This window comes from Zalophus californianus, chromosome 1, assembly GCF_009762305.2.
Source record: "Zalophus californianus isolate mZalCal1 chromosome 1, mZalCal1.pri.v2, whole genome shotgun sequence".
Taxonomy (NCBI): Eukaryota; Metazoa; Chordata; class Mammalia; order Carnivora; family Otariidae; genus Zalophus; species Zalophus californianus.
Window position 1 is genome coordinate 204,496,465 of NC_045595.1, and position 15,751 is coordinate 204,512,215.

The 15,751-nt window shown below is 44.6% G+C and overlaps 1 protein-coding gene across 2 annotated transcripts; it reads right to left on the reverse strand.

Annotated features, from left to right (window-relative positions):
• Positions 1–3,905: 3,905 nt before the first annotated feature.
• Positions 3,906–12,892, reverse strand: ATP5PO (ATP synthase peripheral stalk subunit OSCP). 2 transcript variants are annotated; one of them, XM_027587070.2, is made up of 7 exons: positions 12,780–12,888; positions 11,549–11,599; positions 10,233–10,343; positions 7,646–7,775; positions 6,804–6,916; positions 4,383–4,469; positions 3,906–4,087 (listed from the first exon to the last, which is right to left on the reverse strand). In XM_027587070.2, the coding sequence occupies exons 1-7, from the start codon at positions 12,813–12,815 to the stop codon at positions 3,974–3,976; spliced, it is 642 nt and encodes a 213-aa protein (XP_027442871.1). In that variant the 5' UTR covers positions 12,816–12,888; the 3' UTR covers positions 3,906–3,973. The 2 variants fall into 2 exon arrangements, with proteins under 2 accessions (XP_027442871.1, XP_027442872.1); XM_027587071.2 differs by lacking the exon at positions 11,549–11,599 and having other exon boundaries at positions 12,780–12,892.
• Positions 12,893–15,751: the final 2,859 nt, after the last annotated feature.

Here is a 15,751-nt window from a genome sequence, read left to right on the forward strand (position 1 = left end):
ACAAAAATAAATGTTAACATTTTGATGCTCATCATTCCTGTATTTTCTTGCTCTGTGTGTGTGTGTGTGTGTGTGCTAGATGCTCTTTTTGTTTTTATTTTTAAAGTAGGCTCCATGCCCAGTGTTGAGCCCAACACAGGGCTCAAACTCACAGCCCTGAGATCAAGACCTGGGCTGAGATCAAGGGTTGGATGCTTAACCAACTGAGCCACCCAGGTGCCCCAAGATGCTCTTATACTACTTAAATAGCTAATATTCATTGAGCACTTCCCTTATGCAAGGCGATGTTCAATTACACAATTTATATAAATCTTTTCACTATTTTATTATTGATTGCTTTCAAGTCATATTCTTCCACAACTTGATTTTTAAGGCCTGCATAGTATCTCATTGTCTGAATGCATCCTAATTTATTTAAACCATCTCAAATAGTTAGACATCTTTAGCTTGCTTTACAATTTTCCCCTTGCATGAATACCATTGTACACAGATCTGTGGGTAGAGTAACCCGCGGATGATCTGATGATCCCATAGGGCAGTATTTGAAGCATTTCATCATTTCCCCTGTTGCTATGTGCTTAACCAACAGGAAGGTTATTGGGTTTGATCTGAAGGATTTGGGCAATGTTACAGCAAAAGGTTCTCCCAAAGAGATTTTGTCCATCAGCCGCCACGTGTCTAAGAAGCTTGTGGTTTTACAGTGACATGTGTGTCACGGTCTGTCGAGAGCCATGGGGTGCTGGCTGCAGTCAGGAGGCAAGCTAGGACGAAGGCAGACAGGGCTTGGGGAACTTGGGATACTGGTCAGGTTACAGACTCAGCTGCTGGCACTTAGACCCAACATCCAATGGCTTCAACAAGGGAGGTTTGTTTTTCTCCCTCTTGTTAACGGCCCAGAGGTCCAAGGTCTGGCTGGGCAGGGTGGCCACGCCCGTGAAATCACTAGGCTCTGTCTTGGGGTGTGGTGGCTTCCCCTCTCACCTTCTCCTCTGCATGTAGCCAGAAGGAAAGGGGACCTCCTGAGAGGATTGCAAGCTGGTTCCTCTTGAGGTCAATCCAGGAAGACCCACACATCATTCCCTCCCCTTGCTTATCTGCTGGAGCTTCATTCCCTGGTCGGATATTGCAAGGGACACTAGTAAATGCAGTCCCTAGCTGGGTGGCCCTATGCCCAGCTAAAAGTTTGGTGACTGGATGTGGGGGCCAACCGGCAGTCTGGGCACTCCTGGCTTCTGGGAAAGTACCAACAGGCCCCAACGTGGTGTCTGTCAGTTGTCAGGTGATTATGTAGGTGGTTGGCCGGGAGGAAGCCAGAGTTTCAGACAAGCATGATCGGCAGGAGGGCAGTGTCATGCCAGCTGGAAGGCACGTTGGTCCCAGCACGAGGATGCAGGATGGCCCCAGGCCACGTCATGCCCTGCAGGACTTCCGAGCTGCAGTTGTCCTGCCTCTGCCACCAACCCCCCCCACCCCCGCCCCGGGGGTAGCTCTAGGAAGGGAATCAGTTTGCTGTCCAAACTCTCTTGGAGGCTGACCTTGGAACCGGCACCTGAGACAACTGGTGTCTGGAGCACTTTTCTCTGGAAGGCCAACAGGAGGCAAAATGTAGGGAAGATCTGACCTGGGGGTGAATCAAGAGCATCTTAGGTACAGAGAGGGAAGGGACACAGGGACTCAACTAAGATTCGCTTTGCCTGCTGGCTCCAGCGACGGAAGGCCACGTGACAGGGTATGGTCAGAGACGTGGTGGACCAGCACGAAATGGGGCACGAAAAGACCAGGGCTTGGGGACTTGATCCACCAGCCGGTCAAGCACGTGACACTGGGCACACCCCAGAGCCCCTCAACCTCTTTCCTCATTTGAACGTAGGGTGATGTCTACCCCACCTGTATCACAAGGTTGTGATAAATTGTAAGATGTGGTTTCCAAAGCTGCATCTTCTATTGGGGGTGGGAGTCTGCCAGGATCAAGGGTATTTTACTAGGGAGAGGCCTCCCCGGAGGACCGATGGAGCTCTATTAGGAACCAGGGGCGCTGGACAAGCCCTTGAGGCCCTGAGACGTTGACCGGCAGTACCAGACGGACTTTGTCATGTGACCACGAGGCAGGTGAGTGCTGTGTTTCATCAATTGATCCTCGGGGTCAGATGACCCAGGGAAGTAGGTGATGGAGCCAGTAATTAATGTTTACTGACATCTTTACGTCTCTGAAGCCCTCTACTAAATTCTTCATCACCTTGCTTCCCTCTTGCAGCTACTCTGGAAGTGGGCGTTGTCGCTCCCATCTACAGGGGAGGAGACTGAGGCTTGGAGAAGCTGGGGTGCCCCCCAGCTTGGGAGCAGCAGTGCAGGCTTGCACGCACAACCCCTCGGTGGCCCCGGGACATGTTCCTAGCCACCCGGCTCCTGTCCCAGGGTGCAGAGATGCCAAAGTCTACATCATGAGCTTTACTGCAGATGGTGTCCTATCCCCTTATTTACGGAACTTTCTGGTGGTGTGGGCATAGTGCAAATTGCTGTGCCTGGCCCGTACCAGGTACTCTAAAGGTTCTCGTCCATCAGGACGTACTTCACACCCCGAAGTGTGAGGGCTGCACGTGGAACAGGTAAGTCTCGGAGGAATCCAATCACAGGTTAACCGTCATCAGAGAAGGACAAGTGTTACTGCCTCTGTGTCGGGTCCCAGCTTGTGAAAACAGGACTCTAACATTGGTTGCGCCAGCCTGCTGGTTGGCTGGAAAGGCCTCTGAAAATCGGCAGGACTGAAGGGCAGAAGTGACTTCAGTGACCAGTGCCATCACTGGAACAGCCGCTTCCCGATTTCCTACTCCAGGCCAAACCTCCTGGCCATTCCTCGATCGAGGACATTCACAGGGGTCGGGATTGCTATTCTGCGGGTTTTCTTTTGCGGAGTGCCCAGCTCTCAACTGGCCCTCTGCCCCCAGTGGGATTGAGGGAAGGAAGGCCTGTTAGCAGATTCATGGCATTCTTCTAGTAGATTCTAGAATGAAGACATCTTTTTGGCCAGAATCTGAAAGCCTTTACAGAAAGCATTAATGCCTTAAATAGACGAATATGTCTTACAGATAAAGCACTTTGGGGTCCAAACAAGATGCATAGGACTTAAGTACTTGTTAGAATCATCAGATGAGCACAAGCTGGCCCTGTCTGAAGTACCTCAGACAGACCCAATCCACTGGACAGACACAGGACCTGAGGACACAGCGAGGTGTTGGTCCATGCTCGGCAGAAGCCATTAAGAAGCATGGAGAGCATGGTGCCCATGTCCTGACCCGCACAGAATCCGGGGGCTCAGAGGACCACTTCCAGTATTTCTGACTGGACATGGGCACAGACAGTGGAAACTCCAGGACAGTAACTGGCCTGGTTTGCTGGTGTCTTAATTCCACCTGCAGGGTCAGCCCCTCCCCAGGCTCTGGGCTGAGAGGCCAAGGACATGAGGTAAGATAAGATACCTTAAGAACCTAATAGTGCCTGGCAATAAAAGGCCTCAAAAAATATTAACCAGTTTTTTTTGTTGTTGTTGTTAAGATTTTATTTATTCATTTGAGAGAGAGACAGAGCACAAGCAGGCGTGAGAAGCAGAGGGAGAGGGAGAAGCAGACTCCCCACCGAGCCAGGAGCCCGATGTGGGGCTCGATCCCGGGGCTCTGAGATCACAACCTGAGCCGAAGGCAGACACTTAACTAACCAAGCCACCCAGGCGCCCCTTAACTGTTTTTCCTAATGACACAAGATTTCATAAATTCCTAAGAATAATCTACACAAACTAAAATCTCCAAACAATGGGCCTTTTAACCTTTCAACTAGGGAGATTCTGAAAAAAAGATATAAAAATAAGGCTCCCTGTATTTCCACTTCAAAAAAAGAGAGTAAACAGTATGTTCTGTTCAGAAAGCATTTTATTGTTGCTCCAAGTTTAGGAATTTTCACTGACAGAAAATCAACACTTTCAGACAACTTCCCGCATGGCCCTGCTGAGCTTCTGAATCTTGGTTTTCGCAGACATATCAGCGTATCTCTCTCCAATACGGACAATCATTCCACCCATGATTGACGGGTCAGTCTAGAAAAGAAAACAGGTTGGAAACGTGAAAAAGCACTGACATTTCTTGATCAAACGGAAAGATGAAAAGTGCTTTGAAAAGTCTACACGCTGCACAAATTAAGGTATTACAATTACGTCTAGAGAAAAGCAGAAGTCAAATTGTGAATGGAATCTGTAATCATTTAAGTCAAAAATGTAAAATTCCTACTATAAGCAATTAAGTATATCATCAGATTTAATTTTTCACTTCCTATAGCCCTTCGATAGTGTCAGACAACCTGAGGAGACATACCAGACATAATTAAAAACCTACCTTAACTTCCAATTTCAAGACTTGGCCTTTACTTAGGAAGCTCTTGAGGACCGTTTTTAATTCAGTAAGAGTGGCTTCATCTAAAGGCTAAAAGGGGACAAAACCATCCTTTAAATTTAGACAAAGCACAACAGAAACTTTCCACAGTAAAAGAAAAAAAATCTCCCTGGCACACACCGGCAAGACCGGCCTGGTGAATCCCTGTGTGGAGCCGCTGGGGAGCCCTTGGGAGGCGGCCAGGGCCCCGTCCCACGCCAACACGGCCCCAATGCCCGGCAGCACCACTCCCTCCCCGTCTCTGCTGCCCAGTACCCGCAGTGCAGCCAGATGCAGGGAAGGGGGAAGACCCTGAAGCGAACGATGCCCGCGGACACAGGCCTCTTCTCTGTGCAGCCCTGAGGGCCTGGCACGAGGTATGGGTTCTGCGGATGGAAAGCTGCAGCTGAACCTGGTCCTAGAACCTTTAAGACCCACAGTTAGCAGGAGCTCTGGAGGCGCGCCCCACCTTTCGGAGCCTCTGGGAGTGCCCAGGGGGGCCAGCTCGGTACTCTACTCTGACAGAGTGAGCGTCAGGCTTGCGTTCGCTCCTCCCGCTCCCCGCTCTTACTCCTGGTGCGGTGAGGATGAGTCTGGCTGGAGGAGAGGCCTCTCACCTGTCACAAATCTGAGCCCCCCCCACCCCCCCCATCCAGGAGTCCAAAAGCCAGCAGAAAAGTGTTGTCTTTGCAAAGATCCAACAATGTCTCTTGTGGACGGTGGTGCTGTAAAAATCTATCAGTGTTTTGTTTTTTAAGATTTTATTTATTTACTTGAGGAGAGAGCACATGTGGGGGGGAGGAGCAGAGGAAGAGGGACAAGCAGACTCCCCACTGAGCGTGGAGCCCGAAGCAGGGGCTTGTACAAGCCTGAGATCATGACCTGAGCTGAAATCAAGAGTCAGATGCTTAACTGAGCCACCCAGGAGTCCCAAGTCTATCAGTGTCTAATCAAAACATTATTTGCCAAGCCTCCAAGGTTAGAGAACTTGGAAGTATGTGCACACCTTCCACTAAGATGCATACTAGGTGCCAGGCATTTTACACCCACCACCTCCTGGAATCTAGATGACTCTGGGCAGCTAGCAGTTCTTACTCTGATTTTCTGTATGAGAGAACGGACGTTCGGAGTGGTTAAGAAACTCACCTAAGGTCCCACTTGCTTCAATATTCACAATCAGTCTATTTCTATAGTCTGTGCCCTTAGTCAATCAAGGAGTAATTTTGTTTTGTTTTGTTTTTAAACAGTGGAAGCTTATTTACCCAAGGAGTTTCAACATCAAAAGGATTAGCAACAGTTGGTTCTAAAAAACTTTTACAAAAATATGCACCCTTTAAAAAAAATCACGTCCTTGTAATCTGAGTGACCTGTACCAGGGCTTAGCCACGGGGACGGTGTGACCATGTGCTGGGTGAAGCCTTGTCTGGGCTCCCCCGTCAGGGGGAGCTGCTGCGGTCCCAGTGGGCTCGGATGAAGGCCTGAGCTGCAATGATTCTCGGCCAGTTACGTGCTTTGGTGGCACCAACTATTGAGCTACAAGTGTGCAAATGTTACTATGTACTAAAATGTCGTTTTGAAATTGTGCTGTTTTGGAGAGTCAGAGTTATCTATTAAACATCAGAAATATTAATCGAGACAAGGTCAGGTGCTGCATATTTTCCAAGCCAATCTACCATCCTCTACTGATAATTAAGCCCCACAGGCTGTTTTCCTGTACCGACTCAACTGCAGTAGGAAGGAAACACGTATTTAAGACATCAACAAAATTAATTCTGGGGACACAGTGTTGCTTAAGGAACATGCACTTCTGAAAGACAGGCCTACGTTCAAATCCTGATTCCATGTTTTGTCACCTTGGGCAAGCAACTTAATTTCCTTGGGTTTCCTCATCTATAAAACAACGATAATTCTACCTCACCTGGAACCCTGATATTAAAATAATAAATTATAAAGTACCTAGCATACAGCAGGTTTCAAAAAATAGTGTCCATTATTATAGCCCACTCCAGCAATGCAACAAGATCAAAGGGCCTATGTGCCCTACCCTCCTCCCATTCACCACCACAGAAGATGAGACACTCTAGTTCCAGAAGCCTACTAAGGTATTTACAAAATAACTGAAAGCTGTAAAAGGAAAAAAACCACTACTTCCTAACATATTCTAACCTAGTATGGTCCTTCTGAGTAGTCACTGGTTAGGGAGGCACTAAGAAGATACACACTGGCCCTTCCAGAGCGGAACTGTTTAAGACCTGAAGCAAACCTCCTAAGCAACAAGTCACCCTTTACCAACTCCTGGATTTCAGCCTGTTTTCTCTTTTCGTTATGCAAAATGTGATGCATGGCATGTCATAGCAAATCTAGCGGCAACAGGGTGTCACTTACAGATGCAGTAGTCACTGTGCACGGTACTTCTCCACGGTGGATGCTCATCATGGTTGAAAAGGCAGAAATGACTCCAGGGGTACTGTACAAGCGACCATTCTCAGCAAGCAAATCTGGGAAAGGGAAAGTGTCTTAGTAACATGAAACTCAAAACACATCATTCATGAGGTATTATATTCACCTCAAAAGCAAACTTAGATTTGTGGCCTTAAAATGCCATATTCAACATCCTTCAAGAATGTGAATAAAGACGCCGCAACTTGTTATTTATCAGCATTTAAAAGAACCAGCACTGATTCACATCTAAATTAGTAAGGTGGGTGTGGGGGGAGGTCTCAGATCTGCAGCAGCTATCTTCATTGCAGCCTGCAATCTGATTCTATTTCTGGTTGGAATCTAGCCTCAAATTAACATACATCTATATTCAAAGATGACGACATGAACACATTTTCTTCGGAGCTCATATTCTGGTTGACCAAGGGACTTCAAAAGCCAGCCAAATGCACCAAAGAATGCAAATGTCTTCAAGGACCAAGGTACAACCACTGGCTACAAACCATTTTCTTGGTGTGAATCCCACCGGTCTTCTCCACAGACTGAAAGTACTGACTGCAATTGCTTTCTTACATCTTAATATCCTTCAGACAGTGCTCCTACAACTTTAATGCACAAACAATTCACTTGGGGAGCTAGTTAAGACGCAGATTCTGATTTAGCAGGCTGGCTAAGTCCTGAGACGCTTCATTGCCAAAAGGCAGGGGATGCTGATGCTCCTGGTCCATGGACCACATTTCCAGTCACAAGATTTTCAGGGACTTCAGTGGAAAAGATCCAATACTTACTGATCAGGTTGGATGTGAGAGGAGAGAATCTCTCTTTTGCGCTCATGTCACTTAGGTTTTTCACTTTCACGGAACGCTTTATATAGGGATTCATAATGGAAGCAGCCATTTTGGGTTCCTTCAAGATTTGCTAAAAGTACCGAAAAATAATTTCTTAAACTCTTTAAAGCATAAATGATCCTAACTGCCACAACACTTTCTTATGAATCATGTATTTCATAAATGAAATCAGCACTCAAGCACATATGAAATTTACAATCAAGTAATTTTCATTGCCTCTGAGAATACACCGTACCTTGATTTTGCACAGGATATATATTTCTTGAAAAAATTTAAAAACACTTTATAAAGCTTCTTAAATTTACATTTGCTTTTTAAGAGAGATTATAAAAAAATTAAACAGCCAGAAGATTCAACGAACTGCATATGTTAATGCGTTTCATACGGGTAATGCTCTAGATTTTCACATACTATGAGGCGGCCAGTAATGCCAACACTCACGTGCGGACCTCAAAAGGTGCTCTGACGGCAAAGGAGGCATCCCTGTCGTGCCCTTTCCAGGGGCCTGTCTCAGACTGATCCTGATGCTGTCCTGCCTCTTACAGAGCCCCGAGAGAGACCTCTGGTGTTTCCAGAGCAGCCTCCGTCAGTATGGGAGGGAGAGTGGACAAACAGTGGGAGGGCAGCTACCATGAGAGACACCCCCAATGCGCCTCCATTTTATTAATTCATAAATGTCTGTTTTCAGGGACGCAGGGTAGCTTCCAGCATCTTGCTCCCCTTAGTATCAGGCCAGAGTTCAACGATGCAATGGCTGTTTCCATCCGGACACCTTTCAGTTAAACAGCTCCGGTAGCCCCTTGTCCCCCGCTCCTGGCCAGAATTCTGTCTCTAATCCAGGCTGCTTGTCAGGTGGATTAGAGAGTCACTTCAATTTGAGTGACTCCACAGAAACAGTATTTCCCCCTAAAACTCGCTGACTTACACAAATGAAAAGCATTCAGGTGTCAGGGGAATGCTGTTTTTCATGTTTCTCATCTTTTCCTGCCAAAACTCGTGGCACCTGTGTAGCATCACACGTTCCTCTCAGCACCAGAACACTGCTAACGCTTGACAGTGTCTTAAGGTAACTGCCTCCTTTCTAGGTCTCTGTGTTTTAACTGATTTCTGGGTTTTAGTCAAATCCCATTCTAATGACCACAACCCAGGCCATGCTCTCCACCGTGAACACCACCGTTCAGGTTTAAAATGGGCATAAATGACAAGTGGCGGGCAATAATTATCACCTCCCAAATTCCCCGTGTGTGATCCTGCCTTCTCTTGCTACCCTTCTCCCAAGCGTCTCCAACAGTAAGGCTGTTGGCTCTGTGTGGGTCATAATCACACCAACTAAGACCGCAAGCATTATCTGTAGAGATAACTGACAAAGAAAGGAATAGAGAGCTAATATTATTGTCTGCTAGGACAAAAGTTCGACAAAAAGCTTAAAATGAAAAATGAACAAAATACGTATTATCTTATATGACTAGCCTGTGAGGGTTTTTTCTTCCAAATAAGATAAAAAAAAAATGTTTAGAAATAAGTGGATTAAAAATACAAGAACGTCTTGAAACATAAAACCAAAAAAAAGCAAAACTCTGGAGATATATACTAGCCTCTCCTTTAATCCAGAACTTACTGTTGCAGGTGGCAACCACAAAGCAAAAAGAGAAGGGGAAGCAACAAAACGGGCAGGTACTTGTTAACTAGAAAATGGAGTTAAAATTACTGCAGAGATTCTCCTCTTTAAGTTACACAGGAGACTTCTGTTAATTCAATTAATTTTCTCTTTTTATGTTAAAAAATGTAAAAATAAACTTTCCCCCGTAAGCTTCATGATCTTTGTCAGTTCTCTAATATCATTATGGAGCCCATACAGCTTTCCTAATTTTGCTGCTCAGTGTGCTCTGCTTGGTCATTTTCCTCTCACATCTTGGGAATAAAATAAAAATTGAAACGGAGAAAAGGCTGCATAAATTCCTAATAAAGCAAGTTATATAATACATTCTAAAGACTATTTCGGAGGGGCGCCTGGGTGGCTCTGTGGTTAAGCATCTGCCTTCAGCTCAGGTCATGATCCCAGGGTCCTGGGATCGAGCCCCACATCGGGCTTCCTGCTCTGTTCAGCGGGAAGCCTGCTTCTCCCTCTCTCACTCCCCCTGTTTGTGTTCCTGCTCTCGCTGTCTCTCTGTCAAATAAATAAATAAAATCTTTTAAAGACTATTTCAGAAATACCTGAAAACAAACACAGATTTTCAAAGGTGACTTCTATTTCTTCTCTTAGCCCCAAGTCTTGGTTCCTAATATTAATATCCTGATATGTATCTAACTGTACCTATTACACAATAGGTTCAGAATAATGATACCCACTACTATCACTAGCAACATGATTACAGAAAACAGGTCTTTTTTTTCTTTCTCTTTTTTTTTTTGTAGTCCATTTTCTCTTAGGATATAATATACCTCATTAGGGATACATGGCCAAGTAACTAAGGCAAAAAACATACGAAGGAAATTTAGTTAAGTAATGAACAGAAAAGCTACTTACTGCTACTCTCAACAATTCTTTCTCTACTTGTTCCAGTTTATTCTGTTTAGATGCAGCAGAATAAAGAGCAGTGGCATAGCGACCTTCGATACCATATACCTGAACAGGTGGCTTTAAAAAAAGGATGGGGTAGGGGAGGAAGAGAAAAGGAAAATCACTTAAAACAAGATCATACTGCCAATAGGAGGATTAAATACTTATATTTAAAAAATGACATCATTTATAGCACAAAACAGTTTAAATATGTCATAAAGAGCAATTCTGAATGGCAATTCTCAAACAAATTAGGGCTGTTTCCTTGGCCAGGTCACTCCATCTTTAAGCTTTCAATTTCTCATCTTAAAATGAGGTGCTGAGGAAACAGGGTGTCCCCTTCAGCTCTAACTATATAAATCAGTTACGTTAATTCTGAGATGAGCTTATGCTTCCTTTGAACTCAGTAACTAATCAGTTCCAAGTACTGAAGATTTTAAACACTGACAGAAGGCAGTGTTGCACGTTAGAGACAAGAAAACAGGTATTTATGAAACATATACAGGTATGTATTTATATACTTCGTAGTAGTATCATAAATTTCCCCTCTGGGGCGCCTGGGTGGCTCAGTTGGTTAAGTGACTGCCTTCGGCTCAGGTCATGATCCTGGAGTCCCGGGATCGAGTCCCACATCGGGCTCCCTGCTCAGCAGGGAGTCTGCTTCTCCCTCTGACCCTCTTCCCTCTCGTGCTATCTCTCATTCTCTCTCTCTCAAATAAATAAATAAAATCTATTAAAAAAAAAAAGATTTTAAAATTTCCCCTCTGGTGCCTCCTCCTCAAATGTTCAGTTTAACAGAGCTCTTTAGCAACTTACTGTCTGATGCTTGAATTATTTTTCACCAAAAACTGTAGACTTTTTTGTACACACTATCATCAACATATGACTACATAAGCTTGACGGTGCTATACGGTCGAAGTGGGAAAGCTTAGGCTTTGAATGAGAAAGATTTAATTCCAGTCCAGCTCTAGGATCAAGCTGAGTAACCTTGGGCAGGTTTTCCCAGAGTCTGTTTCCTTTTTTGTAAATGGGAAGACCAGCTACTTTCCATCACTGTAACGGGGTTTTAAGAAATTCTCACAAAGGTTATGCAGGGGCCTGTCACACACCAGGCATTCAACTTATTCCATTCTCTGCCCCCATGCACACATCACATTTTGGAAACCACAAATCATGCAGAAAGGTTTAGATAGTACTTATACAAAAGTCTATGCCCTAACTGTATTGCTGTTTGACTCACACACTTTCATCTATTTTACAATTAATTACAAAAGCTGACATACCCGCACGAGCTTGGAAAACGGCCTGACCACAGTCATACTAAAGCATCGCACCTTTAAAACAATAACAGAACATTTTAAATTATTAGTTTCTGAGTATCATCACATACGTTACATGAGCTGCTCTTTATTACCTAGGAGTAAATATCCCCACTGAGAATCATCCCTAGTTGCCTGGGAAATTTGCTTTCCCACCAACTCCTTCGTTTACTAGGAACAGGGTGAGGCTAGCACACCAGTGTAAGAGAGAAAACACAAATCTGGCTGAAATACAGGTTTCAAAAAAAAAAAACAACGCAAGATATTTGACATTTGTATTACCACCCGTGAACAAGGATTTTAATAAAAAGTGGGAAGATTCCAATCATGATGTGCAAGAGATGTATTTTCTTAGACTCCAAATGCTATAGGAAAATAAAGACTAATCCAGCGTATTGCAGCACTCTGATGTGAGCACAGGCCCTAGCTCTGAGAAACGGTATCCTGTCTACCAAGGAACAGGGCTGGAACCCATCGTTTAAAAAATCTGCAAGGGCACAGGTCACCTTTAAATAATTTCAGTTCTGTTGAGTACTATACCAACTGGTTGTGGGGATTGAAAGACTTTATCACTTAGAGAAAACTTAACCTAAGTTGCAAGGCGTCATGACATGCAAAGCATAGTGTTGATATGTAGTATAAAGAGCACAAATTCTCCTTCCAACTCCATCTTCTGTGTGACCGTGTGGGTTCGAATCTCAGCTCTACCTACCCCTTACGGGCTAAGCTGCCAAGGACGAGTCATTTACACTTTTCCATCTCATTTTCTTTATGTGAAATGGGCTTTACAAATAATCCTTAGCATTACTGGCGACCCCTGACAGGTTTGACCACAACGACAAAAGTTAAGTGACTTGGGGGTGGGCCGTGTCCTTTCCTCGCGATCCAGGGAAGCCCGGAAAGCCCGCCTCCCCCGCCCCCCCCGGGGCTACTCAAGCTACCTGCTTCCCGAGGCTGTGCTCGGGGGTCGCCAAGGTCAGGCACCACCCAAAGGCGTCACCCTGCGCCCCCTGCCCCGCGGGCGTCCACAGAGGGGAGGCACGGCCGCCTAAGCCACTTTGTGTCGCCCCCACTCGCGGGGCCCCACAACGCTGAACGGCGGCCACGCTTCCTCACTCGGTGGCCCTTAGCGACCTGGTACGTTTCACCCTAGGAGGGATCCTCTCGCTAGTTTTCAGGACCTCCGTTCTCTCACCTGCCGGGACAGCCCGGACACTGCTGGGACGGCCATTTTCTCCCGGTGGCTGTAGGTCAAACGCGAGTTAGAGAGAGAAACGCAAGGGCGCACGCGTGCGTCAGCGTAGCCGCTCGGCCCGCTGGGAAATGTAGGCGTAGGTCGTCAGGCCGCATGCGCACGGATCGCCGTCAGGCTGGGATTTGTGGTCTTTAGAAGTGGGTGTTAAGGGTTGGACCCACTGAGCTAGTGGGTTGGGACAGCGCCCTAAGATGAAATTCTTGAGTTGCTAAATGGTCCTTACTGTAGGATGGATTTATTGTCCCTAGTTTTTAGGTTTCCATTTCGATAAAGAGGGTCAATTTCACATTCATTACTAGCTTTATTAGCATCTTTTACCCCTTCTTTCTACCGCGCCAAAGGGTGTATCAAGGGCAGTTCCTCGCGCTGTATAAAAAGAAACGAGCCCTCCGGCTGCAGCTGCGGACTCTTCTTGCCCAATGCCTGGGCCCTGACTACTCCACCTCCACACCTCCTTTTCCTTCATCTCACCACTGACTCGTTGGTTTGTGAGGGCATGTGAGATGCTGGTGCCTGAATTCTTTTTTTTTTTTTTAATTTTATTTTATTATGTTATGTTAATCACCATACATTACATCATTAGTTTTTGCTGTAGTGTTCCATGATTGTTTGTGCACGACACCAGTGCTCCATTCAATACACACCCTCCCCAATACCCATCACCAGGCTAACCCATCCCCCCACCCCCCTCCCCTCTAGAACCCTCAGTTTGTTTCCCAGAGTCCATAGTCTCTCATGGTTCGTCTCCCCCTCCGAGTACCCCCGCCTTCATTTTTTCCTTCCTACTATCTTCTTCTTCTTCTTCTTTTTTTAAACATATAATGTATTATTTGTTTCAGGGATACAGGTCTGTGATTCAACAGTCCCACACAATTCACAGCGCTCACCATAGCACATACCCTCCCCAATGTCTATCACCCAGCCACCCCATCCCTCCCACCCCCACCACTCCAGCAACCCTCAGATGGTTTCCTAAATTCTTGATTCTGGGTAGGGCAGAGTGATTATCCGAGATTATCTTGGGGTTTGAGCAAGTGTGACATTGAAACTGAAAACCCAACACTAGCCTTGGCCAGTTTCTCTGCATTCATAAAAACAGCCGATTTTCAACCAATTTCACCCTAAATGGAGCTTACTCTTATTTTTCTCTTCTGTATAGGAGAGAACTGGAGAGCAGAGCACGGGTCGGAGTTCCCTGGTTGAAATAAAGGGGTCCTGTGGTCAATTAAAAACCTTTTTCCTGTTCAGATATATTATAAGAACACAGTTTAATGCATTAATTTACCCTTTTAGAGTGTAGTTTTCTCATCATTACGAAACACTTGTAAAAATGCAGAAAAATGCAAGGAACGTGATTGCTGTCTTTTCGATCACTCAGAGGCCACTGTTGTCAATATTTGGGTGTGTTATCTCCCAGCATTTTTCCAGTATTGTAACAAGTATTATAATAGTACCTGCCTTATAGATTATTAGGAAAATAAAGAAGTTAAATGTATGTAAAGTATTTAGAACAATTGCCTGACAGAATAACACACAGTGTTAGTTTTTTTTTTTAAGATTTTTTAAATTTAGTCATTTGATAGAGACACAGCGAGAGAGGGAACACAAGCATGGGGAGCGGCAGAGGGAGAGGGAGAAGCAGGCTTCCCGCTTAGCAGGGAGTCGGATGGGGGGCTCGATTCCAGGACCCTGGGATCATGACCTGAGCCGAAGGCAGACACTTAAGGACTGAGCCACCCAGGTGCCCCCAGTGTTAGTTTCTTTATTTTGCATTTGTTTTTATTACACATATGGATTATTATTCATATATAATTTAGTTTCTTGCCTTTTCCCTTAATACAAGAAAAAAAAAGATACTAAATTATATATGGTTTGTGAATACATGCTCACAATATAAGAATATTTCTAAGTTATATAATTTTCATAAGCATGTTATGACTGTAGAATTACCCATCAAGTGGATATTCTGTATCTTAATTATTCAATGATTTTTGAACATAATTCAGATGGTTCTCAGGTATTTTTTTTTTCCATTTTAAACAATACTACATCTCCTGAGTATCTTAAATGCAAACTTTTTTTTTTCATACTTAGAATGACATCCAAATAGATTTCCAGAAGCCCCACAACTTGGTGAGAGGGTAGGAGCACTTTAAAAGTTCTCTACCAGGCTACTTTTTCACCATACTTTCTGCTTTTCAAGAGTTTTAACCTATTTACACTTTTACTAGCAGATCATAAAAACCCATGTTTCACTTCACTATGCAAACTATTTTCAGAGGCTATTTTCAAATTAGCTTAATGGAAAGTATATTCATTATGCAATGAATATAAATTTTATTGAGTACCTATTATGTGCAGGCAGCTCTTCTATGCCCTGAAGATACAGCAGGGTACAAAACAAAGTGCTTGCCTTTGTAGACCTTACATTGTATGTGAAATCAAACCACAAAACCCATGTTTCCTAATGTGTGGGTGTTATTAGATGTAATACAAATCAAAAGTTCTGGGGCCAAATATACTTGGAAAATTCTAGACTCTCTATTGTATTGATCATTATAAGTAAACCATAAGGTTGCAGAACAGCAGGGAGATGCCCTCTGTTTTCTTTGTATTTACTCCCAATGCACTCCAGCCCCTTGGTAGTGGCCATAATAATAGTTTGTGATTATTTGGGTTTTAGGGTTTATTTAATGGGTAATTTATTTAATGCATTATTTAATGCGATTATTTGAGTTTTAGGGTTTATTTAAGCCACATATGGTTTCATTTTTATGCTGAGTCTCAGGACAACTCTAAGATGTAGGTAGTTTGGTACTCCCCCACTTTGTAGGTGCAGAAACTTCTCGGATCCTGTTCAGGCAGCTCACAGAGGAAATGACTGTTCTGGGTCTCAGGATGTATTTCTGAGC

Coding starts and splice junctions, on each gene's coding strand:
- ATP5PO (XM_027587070.2), bottom strand. CDS start 12,815: ATGGCCGTCCCAGCAGTGTCCGGGCTGTCCCGGCAG. Junction 11,600..12,779: donor TGTCCGGGCTGTCCCGGCAG/GTGAGAGAACGG, acceptor ATTGTTTTAAAG/GTGCGATGCTTTAGTATGAC. Junction 6,917..7,645: donor TCTCACATCCAACCTGATCA/GTAAGTATTGGA, acceptor TCCCTTTCCCAG/ATTTGCTTGCTGAGAATGGT.